The 18999-nt window shown below is 46.7% G+C and overlaps 1 protein-coding gene and 3 long non-coding RNA genes across 6 annotated transcripts; 2 read left to right on the top strand and 2 right to left on the bottom strand.

The window, feature by feature from the left end:
* Positions 1 to 1922: 1922 nt before the first annotated feature.
* LOC129827500 (uncharacterized) lies at positions 1923 to 4461 on the bottom strand. Its single transcript, XR_008755183.1, has 3 exons — positions 4372 to 4461; positions 3474 to 3566; positions 1923 to 3127 (listed from the first exon to the last, which is right to left on the bottom strand). It is a non-coding gene; the product is annotated as an uncharacterized LOC129827500 (long non-coding RNA).
* LOC129827499 (uncharacterized) lies at positions 3893 to 6386 on the top strand. Its single transcript, XR_008755182.1, has 2 exons — positions 3893 to 4419; positions 4807 to 6386. It is a non-coding gene; the product is annotated as an uncharacterized LOC129827499 (long non-coding RNA).
* A 6617-nt stretch (positions 6387 to 13003) lies between these two features.
* LOC129827495 (uncharacterized) lies at positions 13004 to 13961 on the top strand. Its single transcript, XR_008755181.1, has 3 exons — positions 13004 to 13112; positions 13238 to 13303; positions 13394 to 13961. It is a non-coding gene; the product is annotated as an uncharacterized LOC129827495 (long non-coding RNA).
* An 85-nt stretch (positions 13962 to 14046) lies between these two features.
* On the bottom strand, positions 14047 to 18990 carry LOC129827493 (zinc finger protein ubi-d4-like). 3 transcript variants are annotated; one of them, XM_055888397.1, is made up of 10 exons: positions 18902 to 18990; positions 18026 to 18186; positions 17837 to 17944; positions 17525 to 17718; positions 17201 to 17378; positions 16959 to 17093; positions 16502 to 16633; positions 16068 to 16180; positions 15900 to 15981; positions 14047 to 15787 (listed from the first exon to the last, which is right to left on the bottom strand). In XM_055888397.1, exons 1-10 carry the CDS (start codon positions 18925 to 18927, stop codon positions 15699 to 15701), a joined length of 1218 nt encoding a protein of 405 aa, XP_055744372.1. In that variant the 5' UTR covers positions 18928 to 18990; the 3' UTR covers positions 14047 to 15698. The 3 variants fall into 3 exon arrangements, with proteins under 3 accessions (XP_055744372.1, XP_055744373.1, XP_055744374.1); XM_055888398.1 differs by having other exon boundaries at positions 17525 to 17715; XM_055888399.1 differs by lacking the exon at positions 18902 to 18990 and adding an exon at positions 18751 to 18876.
* Positions 18991 to 18999: the final 9 nt, after the last annotated feature.

The following is an 18999-nucleotide window of genomic DNA, read 5'->3' as shown; positions in this document are numbered from 1 at the left end:
CATGCTCAGCCTGCAAGATTTTCTAGGGCACTTTCGCAAACAAAAATATTCGAAACATTTGGTTGACAATATTGATACAGTGTGTGGACTGAAATACACAGTTACACTATATATATATATAAAAACTCATAAACAGATATTTCACTATCTACCTTTCAAAGGTTTTCCTCCAACTTCCACATGGGCAAGTAAACTTTGACGTGTTGGATGAGAGCATCTTCTTCACCACAGGAAGACATGTTTTTGGCGCGTGCAGTCAACTCATTTGGGGTATGGGTATGGTATCTTTTTTTATTTTTTTATTTCACCTTTATTTAACCAGGTAGGCCAGTTGAGAACAAGTTCTCATTTACAACTGCAACCTGGCCAAGATAAAGCAAAGCAGTGCGAAACAAACAACACAGAGTTACACATGGGATAAACAAAAGTCAATAACACAATAGAAAAATCTATATACAGTGTGTGCAAATGTAGTAAGATTAGGGAGGTAAGGCAATAAATAGGCCATAGTGGCAAAATAATTACAATTTAGCACTAACACCGTAGGGTTATATGTGCAGAAGATGAACGTGCAAGTAGAGATACTGGGGTGCAAAGGAGCAAAAGAATAAATAACAATATGGGGATAAGGTATTTGGGTGGGCTATTTACAGATGGGCTGTGTACAGGTGCAATGATCGGTAAGTTGCTCTGACAGCTGATGCTTAAAGTTGGTGAAGGAGATATAAGACTCCAGCTTCAGTGATTTTTGCAATTCGTTCCAGTCATTGGCAGCAGAGAACTGGAAGGAAAAGCGGCCAAAGGAGGAGTTGGTTTTGGGGATGAACAGTGAAATATACCTGCTGGAGCGCGTGCTACGGGTGGATGGTGCTATGGTGACCAGTGAGCTGAGATAAGGCGGGGCTTTACCTTTAAGACTTATAGATGACCTGGAGCCAGTGGGTTTGGTGATGAATATGAAGCGAGGGCCAGCCAACAAGAGCATAAGGTCGCAGTGTGTCACGTTCCTGACCTGTTTTCTGTTGTTTTGTATGTGTTTAATTGGTCAGGACGTGAGCTGGGTGGGAATTCTATGTTGTGTGGCACCAGCCTTACAGGTGTTGTCCCCGGTTCGCCTGCATAGCCCAGTGCGGGTTATTCCACCTCGCCGCACTGGCAGGGCTACGGGGACCATTCAACCTGGTAAGGTTGGAGAGGTTCGGTGCTCAAGAGCGCGTGTCCTCCTTCACGGTCCGGTATATCCGGCGCCACCTTCCCGCCCCAGCCCAGTACCACCAGTGCCTACACCACGCACCAGGCTTCCAGTGCATCTCCAGAGCCCTGTTCCTCCTCCCCGCACTCGCCCTGAGGTGCGTGCCCTCAGCCCGGTACCTCCAGTTCCGGCACCACGCATCCGGCCTATAGTGCGTCTCAGCCGGCCAGAGTCTGCCGTCTGCCCAGCGGTGCCTGAACTGCCCGTCTGCCCAGCGGTGCCTGAACTGCCCGTCTGCCCAGCGGTGCCTGAACTGCCCGTCTGCCCAACGCCGTCTGAACTGCCCGTCTGCCCAACGCCGTCTGAACTGCCCGTCTGCCCAGCGCCGTCTGAGCCATCCGTCTGCCCAGCGCCGTCTGAGCCATCCGTCTGCCCAGCGCCGTCTGAGCCATCCATCTGCCCAGCGCCGTCTGAGTCACCCGTCTGTCCCGAGCCATTAGAGCCGTCCGTCAGTCAGGAGCCGCTAGAGCCGTCCGTCAGTCAGGAGCCGCCAGAGCCGCCAGCCAGTTATGAGCCGCCAGAGCCGCCAGCCAGTCAGGAGCCGCCAGAGCCGCCAGCCAGTCAGGAGCCGCCAGAGCCGCCAGCCAGTCAGAAGCCGCCAGAGCCGCCAGCCAGTCAGGAGCCGCCAGAGCCGCCAGCCAGTCAGGAGCCGCCAGCCAGTCAGGAGCTGCCAGCCAGTCAGGAGCCGCCAGAGCCGCCAGCCAGTCTTTCACCACAAGGCTGCCCTCCAGTCATGAGCTGCCCTCCAGTCATGAGCTGCCCTCCAGTCATGAGCTGCCCTCCAGTCATGAGCTGCCCTCCAGTCATGAGCTGCCCTCCAGTCATGAGCTGCCCTCCAGTCCGGAGTTGTCCCTCTGTCCTGAGCTACCTCTCTGTCCTGGGCTACCTCTTTGTCCTGAACTACCTCTCTGTCCTGAGTTGTCTCCTCTATTGTAGAGGGGAGTTGGTGAAGGTTCCTGGACCATGGTCGGGGGCGAGGGTCGCCACTCAAGGGACGCTAGGGAGGTGGACAAAGACAATGGTGGAGTGGTGCCCTCGTCCACCGCCGGAGCCGCCACCGCGGACAGATGCCCACTCAGACCCTCCCCTTGAGTTTTAGGGGTGCGCCCGGAGTTCGCACCTTGAGGGGGGGGTTCTGTCATGTTCCTGACCTGTTTTCTGTTGTTTTGTATGTGTTTAGTTGGTCAGGACGTGAGCTGGGTGGGAATTCTATGTTGTGTGTCTAGTTTGTCTGTTTCTATGTCAGCCTGGTGTGAGTTCTCAATCAGAGACAGATGGTAGTCGTTGTCTCTGATTGAGACACATATATAGGAGGCTTGTTTTGTGTTGGGATTTTGTGGGTGTTTGTTACCTGTCTCTGTGTTTGTGTTCTGCACCAGATAGGTCTGTATCGGTTTTGCACATTTGTTATTTTGTAGGTTGTTTGTAGTGTTTCACTTGTGTTTGTATTAAACATGTTTAACACTAGTCGCGCTGCATTTTGGTCCTCTCCTTCACCCCTGGAAGAAAACCTTTACACAGTGGTGGGTAGTATATGGGGCTTTGGTGACAAAACAGATGGCACTGTGATAGACTACATCCAATTTGCTGAGTAGTGTTGGAGGCTATTTTGTAAATTACATTACACACACACACACACACACACACAGATTTGAGTTCAACAATTACATTTAACAGTCAGCTAGGGCCAGTGTGGCCAATGTTGACAGTTAGCTTGGGTTTAGTTGCTGGTTCATTGTTAGTTAGTGTACAGTTAAGCAAGTTTAGATTGTATGAAGCAATGGTTCTTACCTGGTTTGATGTCCAGCTCATGTGCCAGATCGCTGCTCTTCTTTCACCACAAGGTTACTCTGCAGCTTCATCCTCCCGTGCTCACTGTGGGGAGGAGGACACGACAGAACAGAGCTATTGAACATGCTCTGATTTATTTTATTTCCAGTGCTTCCTGACGTCGATTATTCCATAATACACTGACCCCTAGTGGTGGACAGACACTGTCCTTTTTCTGGTAGCCTGCCCTACACTACATTAAACAAAAATGGATTGTCTCACAATCAAAACAACAATGTTGAAAAAGCAAATTGACCAACAAAAAAAACAACCTTTCATGTCATACTAGTACAAGTCACATCAAGTCACAGCAATCATTCAACCCCTGTATCATCTCAAATGAAATGAAAGTTTTATATGAAATGATGATTGAAAGTTCTCTCGCTCTCACCTCTGTAGCAGAAGTTCTGGTCCCTGTTTTGTATAACCATCTCGGTTCTCCCCGACACCGTCCATATACCAGGTAGACATAATTTCTCTTTCACTATGGGCATGACAGGGACCACAAAACCGTTGAAATTGAAGGCTCACAAACACAGCCTGGGATTAACATGGATTAAGGTTTGGATGGATTGCTCTCTTTTAAGGGGAGGAACAGGGGGCATATGGACCTCACTGTCATCACAGATGCATTGAGGAAATCTTGGCTGTCATCACCATCTATGATTAAGAAAATATATTGAAGAAATAACGTTACACTAATGAATAACCTCCATAAAATTAAAGTAATGTAATTTGAATATCTAATAGTCAATAATTAACTTTCATATTTAGGACAGTTTATCTTAATGCAAATGCACAGGACTAATTATAATCAGAGAGGAATACAACATCTTTGTTGTAGTACATACAGTCCTTTAGTCATTTCACACATGGACGCGATACTTATAGAACATGGACGCGATACTTATAGATATGGGGGACGTATTTTCATGTAACACTGGTTACGCTGACAGCTCCACTTCCTTTGTGAAATGAAGGCGCATCAGACTTATCCACACACCGATCTTTCTTAATGACAACAGACATGTTGTAGTCAGTTTAAATGTGGGTAAAGGGAGTAAGAATTGTCCGTAATCACTAACGTCAACATCAGATCTCAAACACGATACGTGTCCGTCTGTGAAAAACGTCCCCCTTTCGCCTGTCAGCTATAACCCTGTTAGATAAAATCACATCAGAGCGGCGGAAATAAGGAAGCATAGAGGACACAAGACTGAGAAGGCACCATGACATGGTTAAGCGTCGATGGTCGGTTGTGGGATCGCGTAGAGAAGACGTGACGCTACCTGCCCGTCGTTCTGAACACCGTTCTCGTGTTCTCCATCACGGCGGAGGTGAGTTACCTGGCCGAGGCGTCGCTCCAACTGGACCAGAACAAGACCCAGTGGTCTACTGTGTGGAACGCCTCGTTGTTTGTGAAAACCAGCCCCAGCATCAACGGTGTGTTACTTGGCTTAGAAGGTATCGCGCAAGGCTGGAGGTAGTCTAAATAGACAGTGGTTCATCATTAGGACAAAAAAACTGTTCAGACTGTTTTAATCACTTGAATGTGTGTTGAGACTACGCAATGATGGCCAGAGGTACCTCATCAATAGGCTAGCGATATTCAGAAAATGTTATGGAGCAGAGATTGATCTCATCATTCAAATATTATTTCCCCGGTGTTCATTACCTGTTATCTGCAGTTATTACATTGTAACACACCTCTACTTGACCCACAGGTACTGCTACACATGTGAGACCCACACTCCCCCACAGTGCTCCCACTGCTATGACAGTAAGGTGTGTGTTTTGAGACGAGACCACTACTGTGCCAGTGTGTGGGCTTCCGTAACTACCGCAACATCCTCAGCTGTCTGCTGTTCATGTGGACGGGGCTGCTGTAGTGGTGAACACAGGTCTTCATCATCATCCTGGAGAAAGGAGTCACGCTGCACAGGATCCTGCTACAACTCATGCCCTGGAGCATGCTCGTCTCTGGTTAGACTGGAAGGGAGAGAGGGGGAGGGTGTGTGTGTTCAGAGAGAGAGAGAGCAAGGGAGAGCCGAGCGAGTGAGAGGTGTGTATGTGAGAGAGAGAGAAAGGGTATGTGTATCTGTATGTGCAACCTGGTCTCATAGTATTTCGTATTATTCAGTACGTAAATCCGTCACATTCCATTTAGTATGATATGTTACGTTTCATATGGTATGTATTAATTTGTGGATGTACAACCCCAATTTCATATGACATGTTACGAATTACAATTTGTATTATAGTTTACGAATGTACAAAGCATTTAATATGTTACAAATTTTCAAATGTACTATTTGTTACGAATTTGCTGAAAGTATGAAATGTTACAAATTTTAGCAAGGTGGCTAACATTAGCTAGCTGGCTAACGTTAACTAGGTTAAGGTTAAGTTTAGGAGTTAGGTTAAAGGGTTAAGGTTAGGGTTACCAAACACGCTAAGTAGTTGCAAAGTATCTAAAAAGTAGTAAGTAGTTGGAAAGTTGCTAATTAGCTAAAATGCTAAAGTTGTCCCTGATGGGATTCATTATACGCCCACCCATACACCCTGACCAACCAGCTTCATTTTGTGTTTGTCTTAAAGGAAAATGCCACCCAAAAACTATCTTTTCTTATTTATTTCATTTGTCCATTGTTGACATAGAAGACAAAGCATGATGCAATTGTGAGACTAAGTTAGCCTTTGTGTATATATGCCTAGAAGTATGCTTGGTAATGCTTGTTAATACTTGTAACTGAAGTTTTATGCCTTGTGGGTAAATCCATGCAATTTCTTAAGCAAAAATGTTGCTAAGAATGTCTGGGAGTGGTCAGAGTGGCAAGGGGAACATGAAAAATGAGCTGTTATTAGCAGAGATGTTTGGAACTCTTTGTTATTGGTCTATTAACTAATTTAGGCCAAAACCACCACCTAAACCAAGTGAATCCAGGTGAAAGCCATGATCCCTTATTGATGTCACTTGTTAAATCCACTTCAATCAGTTTAGGTGAAGGGGAGGAGACAGGTTAACGAAGGGTTTTTAAGCCTTTAGACAACTAAGACATGGATTGTGAATGTGTGCCATCGAATGGGCAAGGCAAAAGATTGAAGTGCCTTTGAACAGGGTATGATAGTAGGTGCCAGGCGCACTGGTTTGGGTCAAGAACTGCAACGCTGCTGTTTTGTTTTTTACAACTTGTAGAGGTGAGGGGATGCAACTCAACATTAGGAAGGTGTTCCAAATGTTTGTTATACTCAGTGTATGTGATGTGTTTGAGTTTCACTATCCCTGAATAAATGTCAAACTATTGATTATGCTTTGACCTCGTTCTCTATCAATATTGTCTTAAAGGTATATCTACTAAGTAATGTAGCACTCAGCACTTGACATTTAAAATATATATCTTAAAATTGTTATTTTGTTAACACACTCATACTTATTGGTCAGTGCCACTCCTGCTACAATTATTTTGTGTTCCTATTTGTGGATGCATTTTGATAAAAATGTATTTATTGGAATTGTGTCTCTATGTGTGTCTTGGTACTATAGTATATTATTAGTGACATAATGGCGTATGCATAACATATGTACCTCTCTTGTGTTTATTATGATAAATACATATCTGGAGCCTGAAACTGGAGCTCACTCCTTGGTGTGCCCCACCCAATTGGCGCGCTCACTGATGGTGGCACCAACAACGCACGGTAAACACCCCTCGTGACGGAGCCTCGAAAACACGAACAGACTGGGCGCGAAGGAGAGATGATGGGAATGGGAGATTCTGGAAGCAGTACAGACTTGCGACGACGTGACGCTTAAAACGATAGGCTATTGTGTGCAAGACTGGAATGCTTTAGCAAAAAGACCCTCTCGCCTCTCGGTTCCGTGGAGGAAGTGTCAGAGATGCCAGCGGAAGATGCTGAGCTTCTGGCAAAAGAGAGTGGGAAATAATGAGTGCAGGGATGATGAGGCTGACAATACAAATATATGGCTGCACGTAAAGAACTAGCTTTCCCTGAGAGTGCATGAACAACATTCAATCTGATGTTGTTCATGCATCCTCCTCCTCCTTCGCCTCCTCCCGCTCCGAGATATGAGCAGAGGGAACAGCAGCGAGATGAAGGCGGCGGTGAGACCCAAGCGCATGCGGCTCTTCTGGCGGCTCTGTGTCTGTGGTGTCGGGATCATCACTGCCACCTGGCTCGTGCACCTCCTAGACGTAACAGGCGCTTACCCCCCAGGGTTTATTCATACCAATGGGAGTCCCGTTATTCATTTAATTCATACATAAAATACTAGTGGTTTAGTCCATCATCACACCTGTTTAATTATGTTACGGTAGTCCTCTTCCTCTGAAGAGGAGGAGGACGGATTGAACCAAGGCGCAGCGGGTTGTGAACACATAATTTATTTACAGAAAAGACGAAAAAACACGAACTTCACTATAACTAACAAAACAACAAACGGAGTAGACAGACCTGGACGACGAACTTACATTAAACACGAAGAACGCACGAATAGGGAAAAATAGACTACACAAAATGACGATGTACAAAAACAAACCGAACAGTCCAGTATGGTGCAACAAACACTGACACAGGAGACAACCACCCACAACAAACACTGTGAAACAACCTACCTAAATATGACTCTCAATTAGAGGAACGCCAAACACCTGCCTCTAATTAAGAGCCATACCAGGCAACCCTTAAACCAACATAGAAACAGAAAACATAGAATGCCCACCCAAACTCACGTCCTGACCAACTAACACATACAACAAACTAACAGAAATAGGTCAGGAACGTGACATAAACCCCCCCCCCCCCTAAGGTGCGAACTCCGGGCGCACCAGCACAAAGTATAGGGGAGGGTCTGGGTGGGCATCTGACCACGGTGGTGGCTCAGGCTCTGGGCGAGTTCCCCACCCCACCATAGTCAATCCCAGCTTACATCTCCCCCTACAAATGACCACCCTCATATTACACCCACTTAATCTTTTGGGTAACATCGACACAAGGGGCAGCACCGGGATAGAGGGATAGCTCAGGACAGAGGGATAGCTCAGGACAGAGGGATAGCTCAGGACAGAGGGATAGCTCAGGATATAGAGGGATAGCTCAGGATATAGAGGGATAGCTCAGGATATAGAGGGATAGCTCAGGATGGAGAGGTAGCTCAGGATAGAGAGGTAGGTCAGGATAGAGAGGTAGCTCAGGATAGAGAGGTAGCTCAGGATAGAGAGGTAGCTCAGGATAGAGAGGTAGCTCAGGATAGAGAGGTAGCTCAGGATAGAGAGGTAGCTCAGGATAGAGAGGTAGCTCAGGATAGAGGGGCAGCTCAGGATAGAGGGGCAGCTCCGGACTGAAAGGCAGTACTGGATAAATAGCCGCTCTGGGCTGAGGGACAGCTCATGACTGGCTGACGGCTCTGGACGCTCATGGCTGGCTGACGGCTCTGGACGCTCATGGCTGGCTGACGGCTCTGGACGCTCATGGCTGGCTGACGGCTCTGGACGCTCATGGCTGGCTGACGGCTCTGGACGCTCATGGCTGGCTGACGGCTCTGGACGCTCATGGCTGGCTGACGGCTCTGGACGCTCATGGCTGGCTGACGGCTCTGGACGCTCATGGCTGGCTGACGGCTCTGGACGCTCATGACTCGCTGGCGGCTCTGGACGCTCATGTCTGGTTGGCGGCTCTGGCAGATCCTGTCTGGTTGGCGGCTCTGGCAGATCCTGTCTGGTTGGCAGCTCTGGCAGATCCTGTCTGGTTGGCGGCTCTGGCAGATCCTGTCTGGTTGGCGGCTCTGGCAGATCCTGTCAGGTTGGCGGCTCTGGCAGATCCTGACTGACGAATGGCTCTAGCGGCTCCTGACTGACTAACGGCTCTGGACAGACGGGCGGCTCTAATGGCTCGGGACAGACGGATGGCTCAGACGGCGCTGGGGAGACGGATGGCTCAGACGGCGCTGGGGAGACGGATGGCTCAGATGGCGCCGCGGAGACGGATGGCTCAGATGGCGCTGCGGAGACGGATGGCTCAGATGGCGCTGCGGAGACGGATGGCTCAGACTGATCCTGTCTGGCGGAAGGCTTTGGCTGCTCCTGTCTGGCGGAAGGCTCTGTAGGCTCATGGCAGACGGGCAGTTCATGCGGCGCTTGGCAGACGGACAGTTCAGGCGCCATTGGGCATATGGCAGACTCTGGCCGGCTGAGACACACTGTAGGCCTGGTGGGTGGTGCCGGAACTGGAGGCACCGGACTGGAGACACGCACTTCAAGCCTAGTGCGGGGAGCAGGGACAGGGCACACTGGACTCTCAAAGCGTACTATATGCCTGGTGCGTGATACCGGCACTGGTGGCACCGGGCTGAGTGCACGCACATCAGGACGAGTACGGGGAGAAGAAACAGTGTGTACAGGGCTCTGGAGACGCACAGGTGGCTTAGTGCGTGGTGCCGGAACTGGAGGCACCGGACTGGAGACACGCACCATAGAGAGAGTGCGTGGAGGAGGAACAGGGCTCTGAAAACGCACTGGAAGCCTGGTGCGTGGTGTAGGCACTGGTGGTACTGGGCTGGGGCAGGAAGGTAGCGCCGGAAATACCGGACCGTGCAGGCGTATTGGCTCCCTTGAACACCGAGCCTGCCCAACCTTACCTGGCTGAATGCTCCCCGTCGCCTGACCAGTGCGGGGAGGTGGAATAACCCACACCAGGCTATGTAGGCGGACCGGGGACACCATGTGTAAGGCTGGTGCCATGTAAGCCGGCCCAAGGAGACGTACTGGTGGCCAGATATGTAGGGCCGGCTTCATGACATTTGGCTCAATGCCCAATCTAGCCCTACCAGTGCGGGGAGGTGGAATAACCCGCACTGGGCTATGCACACGTACAGGAGACACCGTGCGCTCTACTGCGTAACACGATGTCTGCCCGTACTCCCGCTCTCCACGGTTAGCCTGGTAAGTGGGCGCAGGTCTCCTACCCGCCCTTGGCCCACTACCTCTTAGCCCCCCCCCCCCCAAGAAATTTTTGGGTAGTACTCACGGGCTTTTCGGGCTTCCGTGCAAGATGCATCCCCTCATAACGCCGGTTCCCTCTCCGATTGCCTCTGCTCTCCTCAGTGCCTCCAGCTGTTCCCATGGGAGGCGATCCCTTCCAGCCAGGATCTCCTCCCATGTGTAGCAACCTTTCCCGTCCAAAACATCCTCCCAAGTCCATTCCTCCTTCTTGCGCTGTCCCTTCCTCCGATTACACCGCTGCTTGATTCTGGTAAGGTGGGTGGTAAGGTGGGTGGTTCTGTTACGGTGGTCCTCCTCCTCTTCAACCGAAGAGGAGGAGTAGTGATGGAACCAAGGCGCAGCGGGTTGTGAACACATAATTTATTTACAGAAAAGACGAAAAAACACGAACTTCACTATAACTAACAAAACAACAAACGGAGTAGACAGACCTGGACAACGAACTTACATTAAACACGAAGAACTCACGAACAGGGAAAAATAGACTACACAAAATGACGATGTACAAAAACAAACCGAACAGTCCCATATGGTGCAACAAACACTGACACAGGAGACAACCACCCACAACGAACACTGTGAAACAACCTACCTAAATATGACTCTCAATTAGAGGAACGCCAAACACCTGCCTCTAATTAAGAGCCATACCAGGCAACCCTTAAACCAACATAGAAACAGAAAACATAGAATGCCCACCCAAACTCACGTCCTGACCAACTAACACATACAACAAACTAACAGAAATAGGTCAGGAACGTGACAAATTATTAAATTACCTTGCAATAATATTATGAAAACAATGTGATTTATTGTTGTAAGCTGATAATATTTAATAATATTTCCTTTTAGGAAATAATTTATGCTGCTCTATGCTGACAGACTCCCATCCCCAGGGATGTTGTTGGTGATTTCCCCTGGTCTAACTAATGCAGGAGAGAGAAGAGGAGGACCGCACTTTCTACACTCCTACAATGCCCAGAGCTGGTGCGCTAGTGTTTTTGTTCCTGTGTCCCTGTGCTCTTTGATCTTTGGTGTCTTGTCTTTTTACCTGTGCATTACTCCTCCCGTCCCTGCTCTCTCTCTTTGCTTCCCACTCACTCATCCAGTGTCTCTAGCCTATCTGTCCATTCCTCTGTCAGCCATCATGTCCTGCTCTTGTCACGTCTGGTGTGTATGTGTGTGTTTGTGCACGTGCTTGCTTGCGTGAGTGTGTGTGTAGCGTGTATGCGTGTTCAGGGTGCGTGCAAATGTGCAGTAGGCCTATGTGAGTGAGCATAGGCTCGAGGCCAAGGGGTCTGCGGTAGGTTGTGTTTTCTGTTGTTGTGTTCTCCTCCACAGCACAGCTGCTGAGTCATGTGACAGTGACATATGTTCCAAAGAGTCCATTTAAACCAGGAGCTGTGGGCCTGTTGCTAGGAGATGATGTTGAACACTGCTAAAGTTTTTGAGTGCAACCAACTGAATGTATCTTATTCCCTTGGTTGGAACCCTTCTTCAGAAAACACACTCAATCTCTCTCCCCTCACTCTCAGCAATCCACAAGTTTCCAGCAGATGTCTTCTCTCCAGAGCAGAGGAGAAAATGAGCAGTTCTTCTCCATGTAGTCTGTGTGAGTGGCCTACCATGTCATTAGGAATTAGAATACATATATAGTCATTTAACAGGATCTCTGTGTAGCCTACTACCTTGTTCAACACTGCTGTCGTAGTATACCGTTCTACTGTAACAGTACCCCAGCAATCTCTACGTCATCCAACTCAGTCCACAGACAAACTCTTTCTCCTCCTGTGTTTCCTAGGCGGTCTACATGTTCTATGCCCTGGCTATAGTCTGTGATGTCTATTTCGTTCCATCACTGGAGAAGATATCAGAGGTGACAATAAAGAATCCTTCCCACTTCTGTTGGTTTCTTTGCAGATTGACGTTTATTGTCATGAGTCTTGTCTTGGAGGCAGAACTGAGCGGTTTCTGCTAGATGGGCCAGCTGCAAAGTCATAATTGGCTATATGGTAAAAAGTCATGATTTAATAATTATTTAATTTTTTCTTAATTTAAGGTGAGGGTGAGACATTAGGGTTAGCAGTGTGGTTAAGGTTAGGTTTAAAATGAGATTGTATGAATTTGTGGTTGTGCCAGCTACTGACCACTCTGCATTGCTGTGCCCAGTACATGAGTCATCCCAATAAATGCCAACCTATGGTTTGTTTCCCTCACTATTTTTTGATTGCCGCTTCACTGATTGCAGTTTTTTAAATTACAAATCCTCCTTAACCTCTCTTCTAGAATCTTCAACTTCGTGAGGATGTTGCCGGGGCAACGTTCATGGCAGCTGGAAGCTCCGCTCCTGAGCTCTTCACCTCCTTGATTGGTCAGTATTCTACATCTTTGATCCTGGGCAGGACAAATCTTTGGCCAATGTTCAGATAGAAATGTATGATGTAGAACAAACATACCTCTCTGATATATAGAATAACAATCACGTCAGCTCTAGTCATGGCATTTCTATTTGCTAAGTTCCAGAACGTTTTCATACTGAACATGGCCCAGGTCACTGAAAGTGGCCTGCAAATTGGACTGATTGGCTCAATATGCATTTGTGTTATCCTCCTCTTGTCCTCCCAGGTGTCTTCATCACTAAAGGTGACCTGGGGGTAAGCACCATCGTGGGATCGGCTGTCTTCAACATCCTCGTCATCATCGGCATCTGTGGGATCTTCGCCGGACAGGTTACTCACTCATCATCGTCGCACAACAAGGTACCGGAATTCTAATCGGTCTGTGTGTGTTGTGACGTTAGCCTTTTTGTTTGTTTTGTACGGTATGAAGGACATGCCTGTCTCTAACTGTATGCCTTCTTTTGACTATTGTGTGTGTGTGTGTGTGTGTGTTTTGTAGATATGGGGGACATGGCATTCTCTAACTCCCTTGGTAGTAATATCTTTGATGTGCTTCTGGGACTTGGGTTTCCTTGGTTCCTGCGGACTCTGGTGGTCGACTACGGATCAGAGGTAGGGACATATTTTTTGGTGTTGATTCATTTCTGTATGGTTCTGGTTGACAAACCAAAAAGCTGCTAGACGTTGTACACTTGAGGTTCCCAGATGCAAAGATTGAGTGTTTTTATGGTTGGCAGGTGTTCATCAACAGTAAAGGCCTGGTGTATTCAGTCATTCTGCTGTTGGGTTCAGTGTTTCTCACTGTGAGTATCACTGTAATATCTCTTAAAGTCTATATTTTTTAGGACAAAGTCAAACAGTATACAGTACTTTCTCCTCTCACTTTTCTGCAGGTCCTGAGTGTTCATCTGAACCGTTGGTGGTTGGACCGCAGACTGGGTCTCTGTTTAATGATGCTCTATGCCATCTTCCTACTCTGCTCAGTCGGCAAGGTTCCAACACATTTTAGTATGATTATGATACTATTTGACGTGAAATTTTCACTTGTTGACCAGTTGTATGTGTACGGGTATTTAGGGTTCATTTGCATTTCTAAGACATAGTTATGAACAGTTATATTGTTGGGAAACCTCACATTTGATATTTGATACACATTGCAAACTGGATCTTTTACATAGTTTTATACAGAAAAATGTGATATTCCAAGATTACTATTTGAGAACATGCACTTCACACAATGAATTTATAATGTATTGAATATATCTACATTTTACAGTTACGTCATGACAATGAGGAATCATATTCTTTAGTGTGAAAGTACTAAAGGCCCAGTGAAGTCAAAAATATGTTTTATATATATTTCCACACTATGAGGATGGAATAACACTGTGAAATTGTGAAAACAATGATAATGCCCTTTTAGTGTAAGAGCGGTTTGAAAAGACCGCCTGAGATTTCAGCCTGTTTCGGTGGGCTGGAGTTTTGGCCTTCCATGTCGACATCACCAGGCAGTAAATTAGTTAGACCAATAAGAGAGTTACAAACCTCTTTTTCACCATTTTAATTTAAAACAATCACAGTAAGGTACTTAATTGTTATAATTTGATTGAGGTAAAAACATCTGCATTGGACCTTTAAGACCCACTATTGTATTGCTTTTAGGAGTGCCACAGCAGTAACCATACATCATTGTATGTTTGTAGTATCACTCTTCATGTATGTAGTGTTTAGCATGTTCTATTCACTCACGGTTGGACTGATTGCACTGTTTTCATTGCTGCAAATACTTTGGAGCATCCAGTTTTAAGAGAATGAGTGTTGAGTGAAATACCAGTGTGTGCAATAATCCCTTTTGCAGTCTCCCTCCTTTTATAGCTTACATAATTTAGCCAAATGTACCACTCCCTGAGTTTCTTGTAAGTTTTGGAGGTGCCAATTGCTGAAGTATGAACAGAAGCTTGGGGATTGCCTATATGTCCACTTCCCTAAGACACGTTTTCCAATACATGTTTGTTAGCAGATACATTGACATTTTAATAGGGCAAAAGCAGTTTCAATACAAAAAAAAGTAAATAAAAATACATTATTTACCATAAATACTCATTATGGAGATCATTAACATGATCTCACAAAAGAAAATCAACCTAAATGACACTTAAAACAAATACAAAAGGTCATACAGTACTGACATTGTGTTATATGATTGTTTTCCATTGACGTCGTTAGTATATACCGGAACTTTACAAAATTCTACTAGAAAAAAATCCCCAAACCCATGGAATATCAAGTGATGTAAAAATATAATAAATCAAAGTCTAAAGAATTGTGTGTGTGTGCATTCGAACTCAAGTACATGTGCAAGTCTGCATGCAATGTGCCTCGCTCATTGTGGCACAGATATGAACAGCTACAAAAACCTTAAAGATGATAGCTGACAAATGTTCAATAATGTTAGATTTAAAATCAGACCAGCAGTAGGATGTGATTCAGTCACAATAGAATGACTATGGTTGCCTCCCAAAAGGCACCCTATTGGACCCTGGTCAAAAGAAGTGCACAATGTAGCGAATAGTGTCATTTGGGACACAGCATATGGACCTTGGCGCCAGAGGTTCCTTTGTTTTTTTTGTTGTTGCAGGAAAACCTTTGAGATAAATGTTTTTAAAAACATCCAAAAGAAGTACACAGACAAAACTTCACTACAAAAGTCTACTATTAATATCCCTCAACCACGTGATCATATTTTGAAATCCATAAATCAATACACCTGGTTATTTTTTGAACAAGTAAAAATAGATAATTTGGCAACAAATTAAGCACACTGCCTGTCTTAGCAGTCCACACCATATAAAGGAGAGGGGGGGAGTTGGGGAATAGTTAGCGTGAGGTGCTAATCCTTTCTTTCTAACATGAACTCTGTAGAGACAGTGGTAACGGTAGTCTCTGCAGAGTGTGTAACAGTCCAGGGGAGATAACAGCCATGATAGGAGGAGAGATGGGAAGCGGTGGGGCTTGCCGACAGGGTTGTGGTGAGAGGACTCCCTCCTTTCCAGTCCCCAATCAGACCCAGACCCTAGCTCCTGGTCATTGAAGGGGTGTGGACCAGGGTGTGAGGGCTTACTGTCGTTGTGTGGGGTGGTATGGTGGGGGCAGGGTGGGTTACTCTGGGGTGGCCCCAAAGATACTAATAACTAACCCCTATTCATCCTCTGTGGTGGGGCTCTGCTGCTTGTATATGGATGCCTTGTCCTTAAGCAGCACCAGGCAAAGGTGACAACTCCAACTACCTGGAAACACACACAGAGAAAAGGAGAGTTTAAACTCACCAGTACAACATCAACATAATACATGTGGGCTTCATTGAAGTCAAGCAGGAGTTGTGGTTAGACTGTGACATACCTTCTGGGGGCTCAGTCATAGGAGGGTTGAGGCAGTACATGTGGTATCCTCGATCACAGTCATCACAGAACAGCAGCTGGTCCTGACAGACAGAGAAACAGAAGCAGTGTGTGAGAAAACACAAAGAGAAAGAGAAGTATGAAAAGGCAGAGGTGGAGCAGCACTCACGTCGTTCTCTGAGGTACCACAGACGTTGCAGCACTTGCACTCAATACACTGCCAGCGGTACGTCTTCACAGCTGCCATCATCACATCTGTGAACTGCAGGCAGGACGGGTGACCTGAAGGGAGACAGATACAGGTCTGTTCTCAATGACTTACCAACCGGGCTAAATAAAGGTTTAAATACATCAACAGAACACAAACAGAGCCAGAGGACTACATTATAGTCTAGTATTGCTAACAGTGCAGCATTGCTAACATCAGTTTGGCTGTTTACATTTATGAATTTTGACAATGCTAACACCTGGCTGTGGCAAAAATAAATAATGGATTATTGTGGACTCTGTCACTATGGGCCTTCAGACACAAGTTAGGTTAAATAGATTTTGCCTGAACTATCCCTTTAATAAAAATGCGGGACATGGGTGGGAGGTTTGTACCAGAGCGTCCGCAGTCTGAGCAGGACACCAGCTCCTCTGACTGGCCGGTCTTCTGGTTGTGGGCGGAGTCTCCCAGACAGAAGTCGCAGTAGTCGTTGGGCAGGGCCAGACCGTTAGGGCCTTTCTTAGGGGCTGGAATAAGAGAGGAGACAGAGAGATAGACAATACACTGACACTGCCCTAGAATAATGATATCCCTCTAAAACCAGAGTAGAGTGACTCTTTAACTTTGCAATAGTTTGACTCACTCTTGAGGTGCACTTCATTTAGCTTTGGGTATACACTTTTGGGACTATTCCATTGCTGTAAATGAAGCGCACCTCAACTATTAAGACATGCATTTGACCCAGGTCTGGTATCATGAGATAAGCAGGAGTGATTCTCCATCTATAATAGAAACGACCAGCTCTATAGTAGACGGTGATTCCAGTGGCTATCATTCCAAACAGTGACTCACTCTTGTGCACCTCAGGCTGGCGCCGGGGGGGGGGTGACTCTATCTCCTCTCTGTCTTCCCCCTCTTCCTCCGCCAGATGAGAGTGTGTGTAGTGGTAGCTCAGGCCCGGACGGTTCTTGTAGCGCTTCCCACAGACTGCAAACACATACAGCATCATGGTGTAAGTCATCACACACATAAACAACTGGATTTGCATCACGCATACACGCACCAGAATTTACATCAAATAAATGTATACTCACTGTCACAGGCGTATGGTTTGTCCTGCTCCTCCAAGGCTGCAGCGGCTGCCTCCATTTTCTTCTTTCCATTTCCCACTCCACGACCCTTGGACTTGCCCTTCCCTCGTCTCTTGGGGGTCTCATCCTCAAAGTCCTCATCATCCAGATCATCCAGGTAGTCATCGTGGTCCAGAACCCTCTGAAAGGAGAGTAGAATTTGAGATAATATTGGTGCACTGACAGACTATTGGGAGAAACTCAAACCTTTTTGTACAGAGTATTAGGAGTCTGGAGCCTGGTTTGTAAAATGTGCATTGATCTCTGAGGTCAGAGGTCCCATCTAACCTTGCGGATGCGTCCAGAGGAGGTGTGGCTGGAGACCATGGCAGCCACAGGTTCAGGTGTGGCTGGGTTGTCTTCCGGGGCCCGGGGATCCGGCGGGCCCCTCCTCTCCAGGGGCTCCCCCTTCAGCAAAGCCTCCAGGCTGCTGCCGTCCACCGCTCCCACGGCATCCCGTTTCAGACCCAGCTCCAGCTCTGCTACACAGAGAGATAGAGGCTTATTCAATACCGAGGAGGCAGAAGACCAATGGGCCACACTATTCCCTCTGACACATAAAGAAGAACCAATAAAAAGCCATATGAGGAGGAATTGTACCTGATTTGACAGGGGGGAAGGCCAAACGGGGGTCCTCGGGAGGGTGGGACCGTCGTTTCTTCCTCCAGCGTCGAGATGGATAGCTATACAGCTGCCCAGGAGCCATGCCTGATCAACAAAAAAAAGTTCATAATTAAAGTGTGCTTTTGGGAGAGTGAATGTGTGAGCACGTGTGTCTTCGCTACAGACCTGCACTCCTGTGTCTCTTCTCCATCCAGATGTAGCAGTTGCTTTGAGCAACACCCGTCTGAGAGTCGATGAAAGGCATAAGGATGCTCCTCTCAGCACACAAACGAGCATTATAGCTGTGGCACTGTTCCATAGCATCCTTATAGTACTGCTCACCGAGCCTGAAACAAGAAAGCACAATCACACTAATGTTAGACTAGAAATGATCATGGTGGTTAATCTAACCACTTCAAAATGAATAATCCTGTTTTGTTGTACAGGACCACTCCGTTCCCTGTAATATTACAGGATAATACATAACTACAGTTTTACAACAATCAAACCACTATATTCCACAGAGTCTGATTAACGATGTTGGAAAAGTTACGAGCAAATGTACGAAAACACTTGGCTGTTGTAGCGAACAATACAGAGACGGTAGGTACACAATGCAGAACCGCAGACAGGGTGCACTTGAATTGTTGGCAAGGTAGCTGCGCTGGTCTCAGTGAACGATGGGCCTATTTATAAAGCTAGCTACGTAGCTATTAGTTAACGTTAGGTGCAATTTAAACACCATAATCTGCCGACCGTTTATACATTTCAATCTTGTACTGAAACAGTTTACAGTACGTTAACAAAGGACAATCGTTTTCAACTGAAGCATTGTTGTCTAATATAAGCTAGTTAAACTTGCTAGCTAGTTAGCAAAGAGAAACAATAGCCATAGCTAGTTGGCTACCTACGTGTAGACAACGCTTTGCTGTAAAGCCAACTAGGGGGGAAATAGTAATTTTCTCCATCATTTCCAATACATTGTCAACTCCTACGTCGGGGACTACATCTCTGAAAGTGTCACATGCCCCTACTCGTCCAAAAAAATTAAGGACAACTTACACAACACTATCTACGGCCGCCGCCATGTTTGCTCAGTGCAGTCGTCAAAATGTCCACTGCGCCTGCGCGTGTAGCTTGGTTCAAGATCCATTTCCAGT

The sequence above is a fragment of the Salvelinus fontinalis genome, chromosome 29 (genome assembly GCF_029448725.1).
Source record: "Salvelinus fontinalis isolate EN_2023a chromosome 29, ASM2944872v1, whole genome shotgun sequence".
In the NCBI taxonomy this organism is placed as follows: Eukaryota; Metazoa; Chordata; class Actinopteri; order Salmoniformes; family Salmonidae; genus Salvelinus; species Salvelinus fontinalis.
The sequence above is the reverse complement of the archived record's forward strand: the minus strand, read 5'-3'. Positions and strand labels throughout refer to the sequence as shown.

Excerpts from the sequence above, each read along its gene's own strand:
- LOC129827493 (XM_055888397.1), bottom strand. The coding sequence starts at position 18,927 with ATGGCGGCGGCCGTAGATAGTGTTGT. Across the intron at positions 17,719-17,836 it reads CTTCCCCCCTGTCAAATCAG|CAGAGCTGGAGCTGGGTCTG; the intron begins GTACAATTCCTC and ends CTCTCTGTGTAG. Across the intron at positions 16,181-16,501 it reads CTCAGACTGCGGACGCTCTG|GTCACCCGTCCTGCCTGCAG; the intron begins GTACAAACCTCC and ends GTCTCCCTTCAG.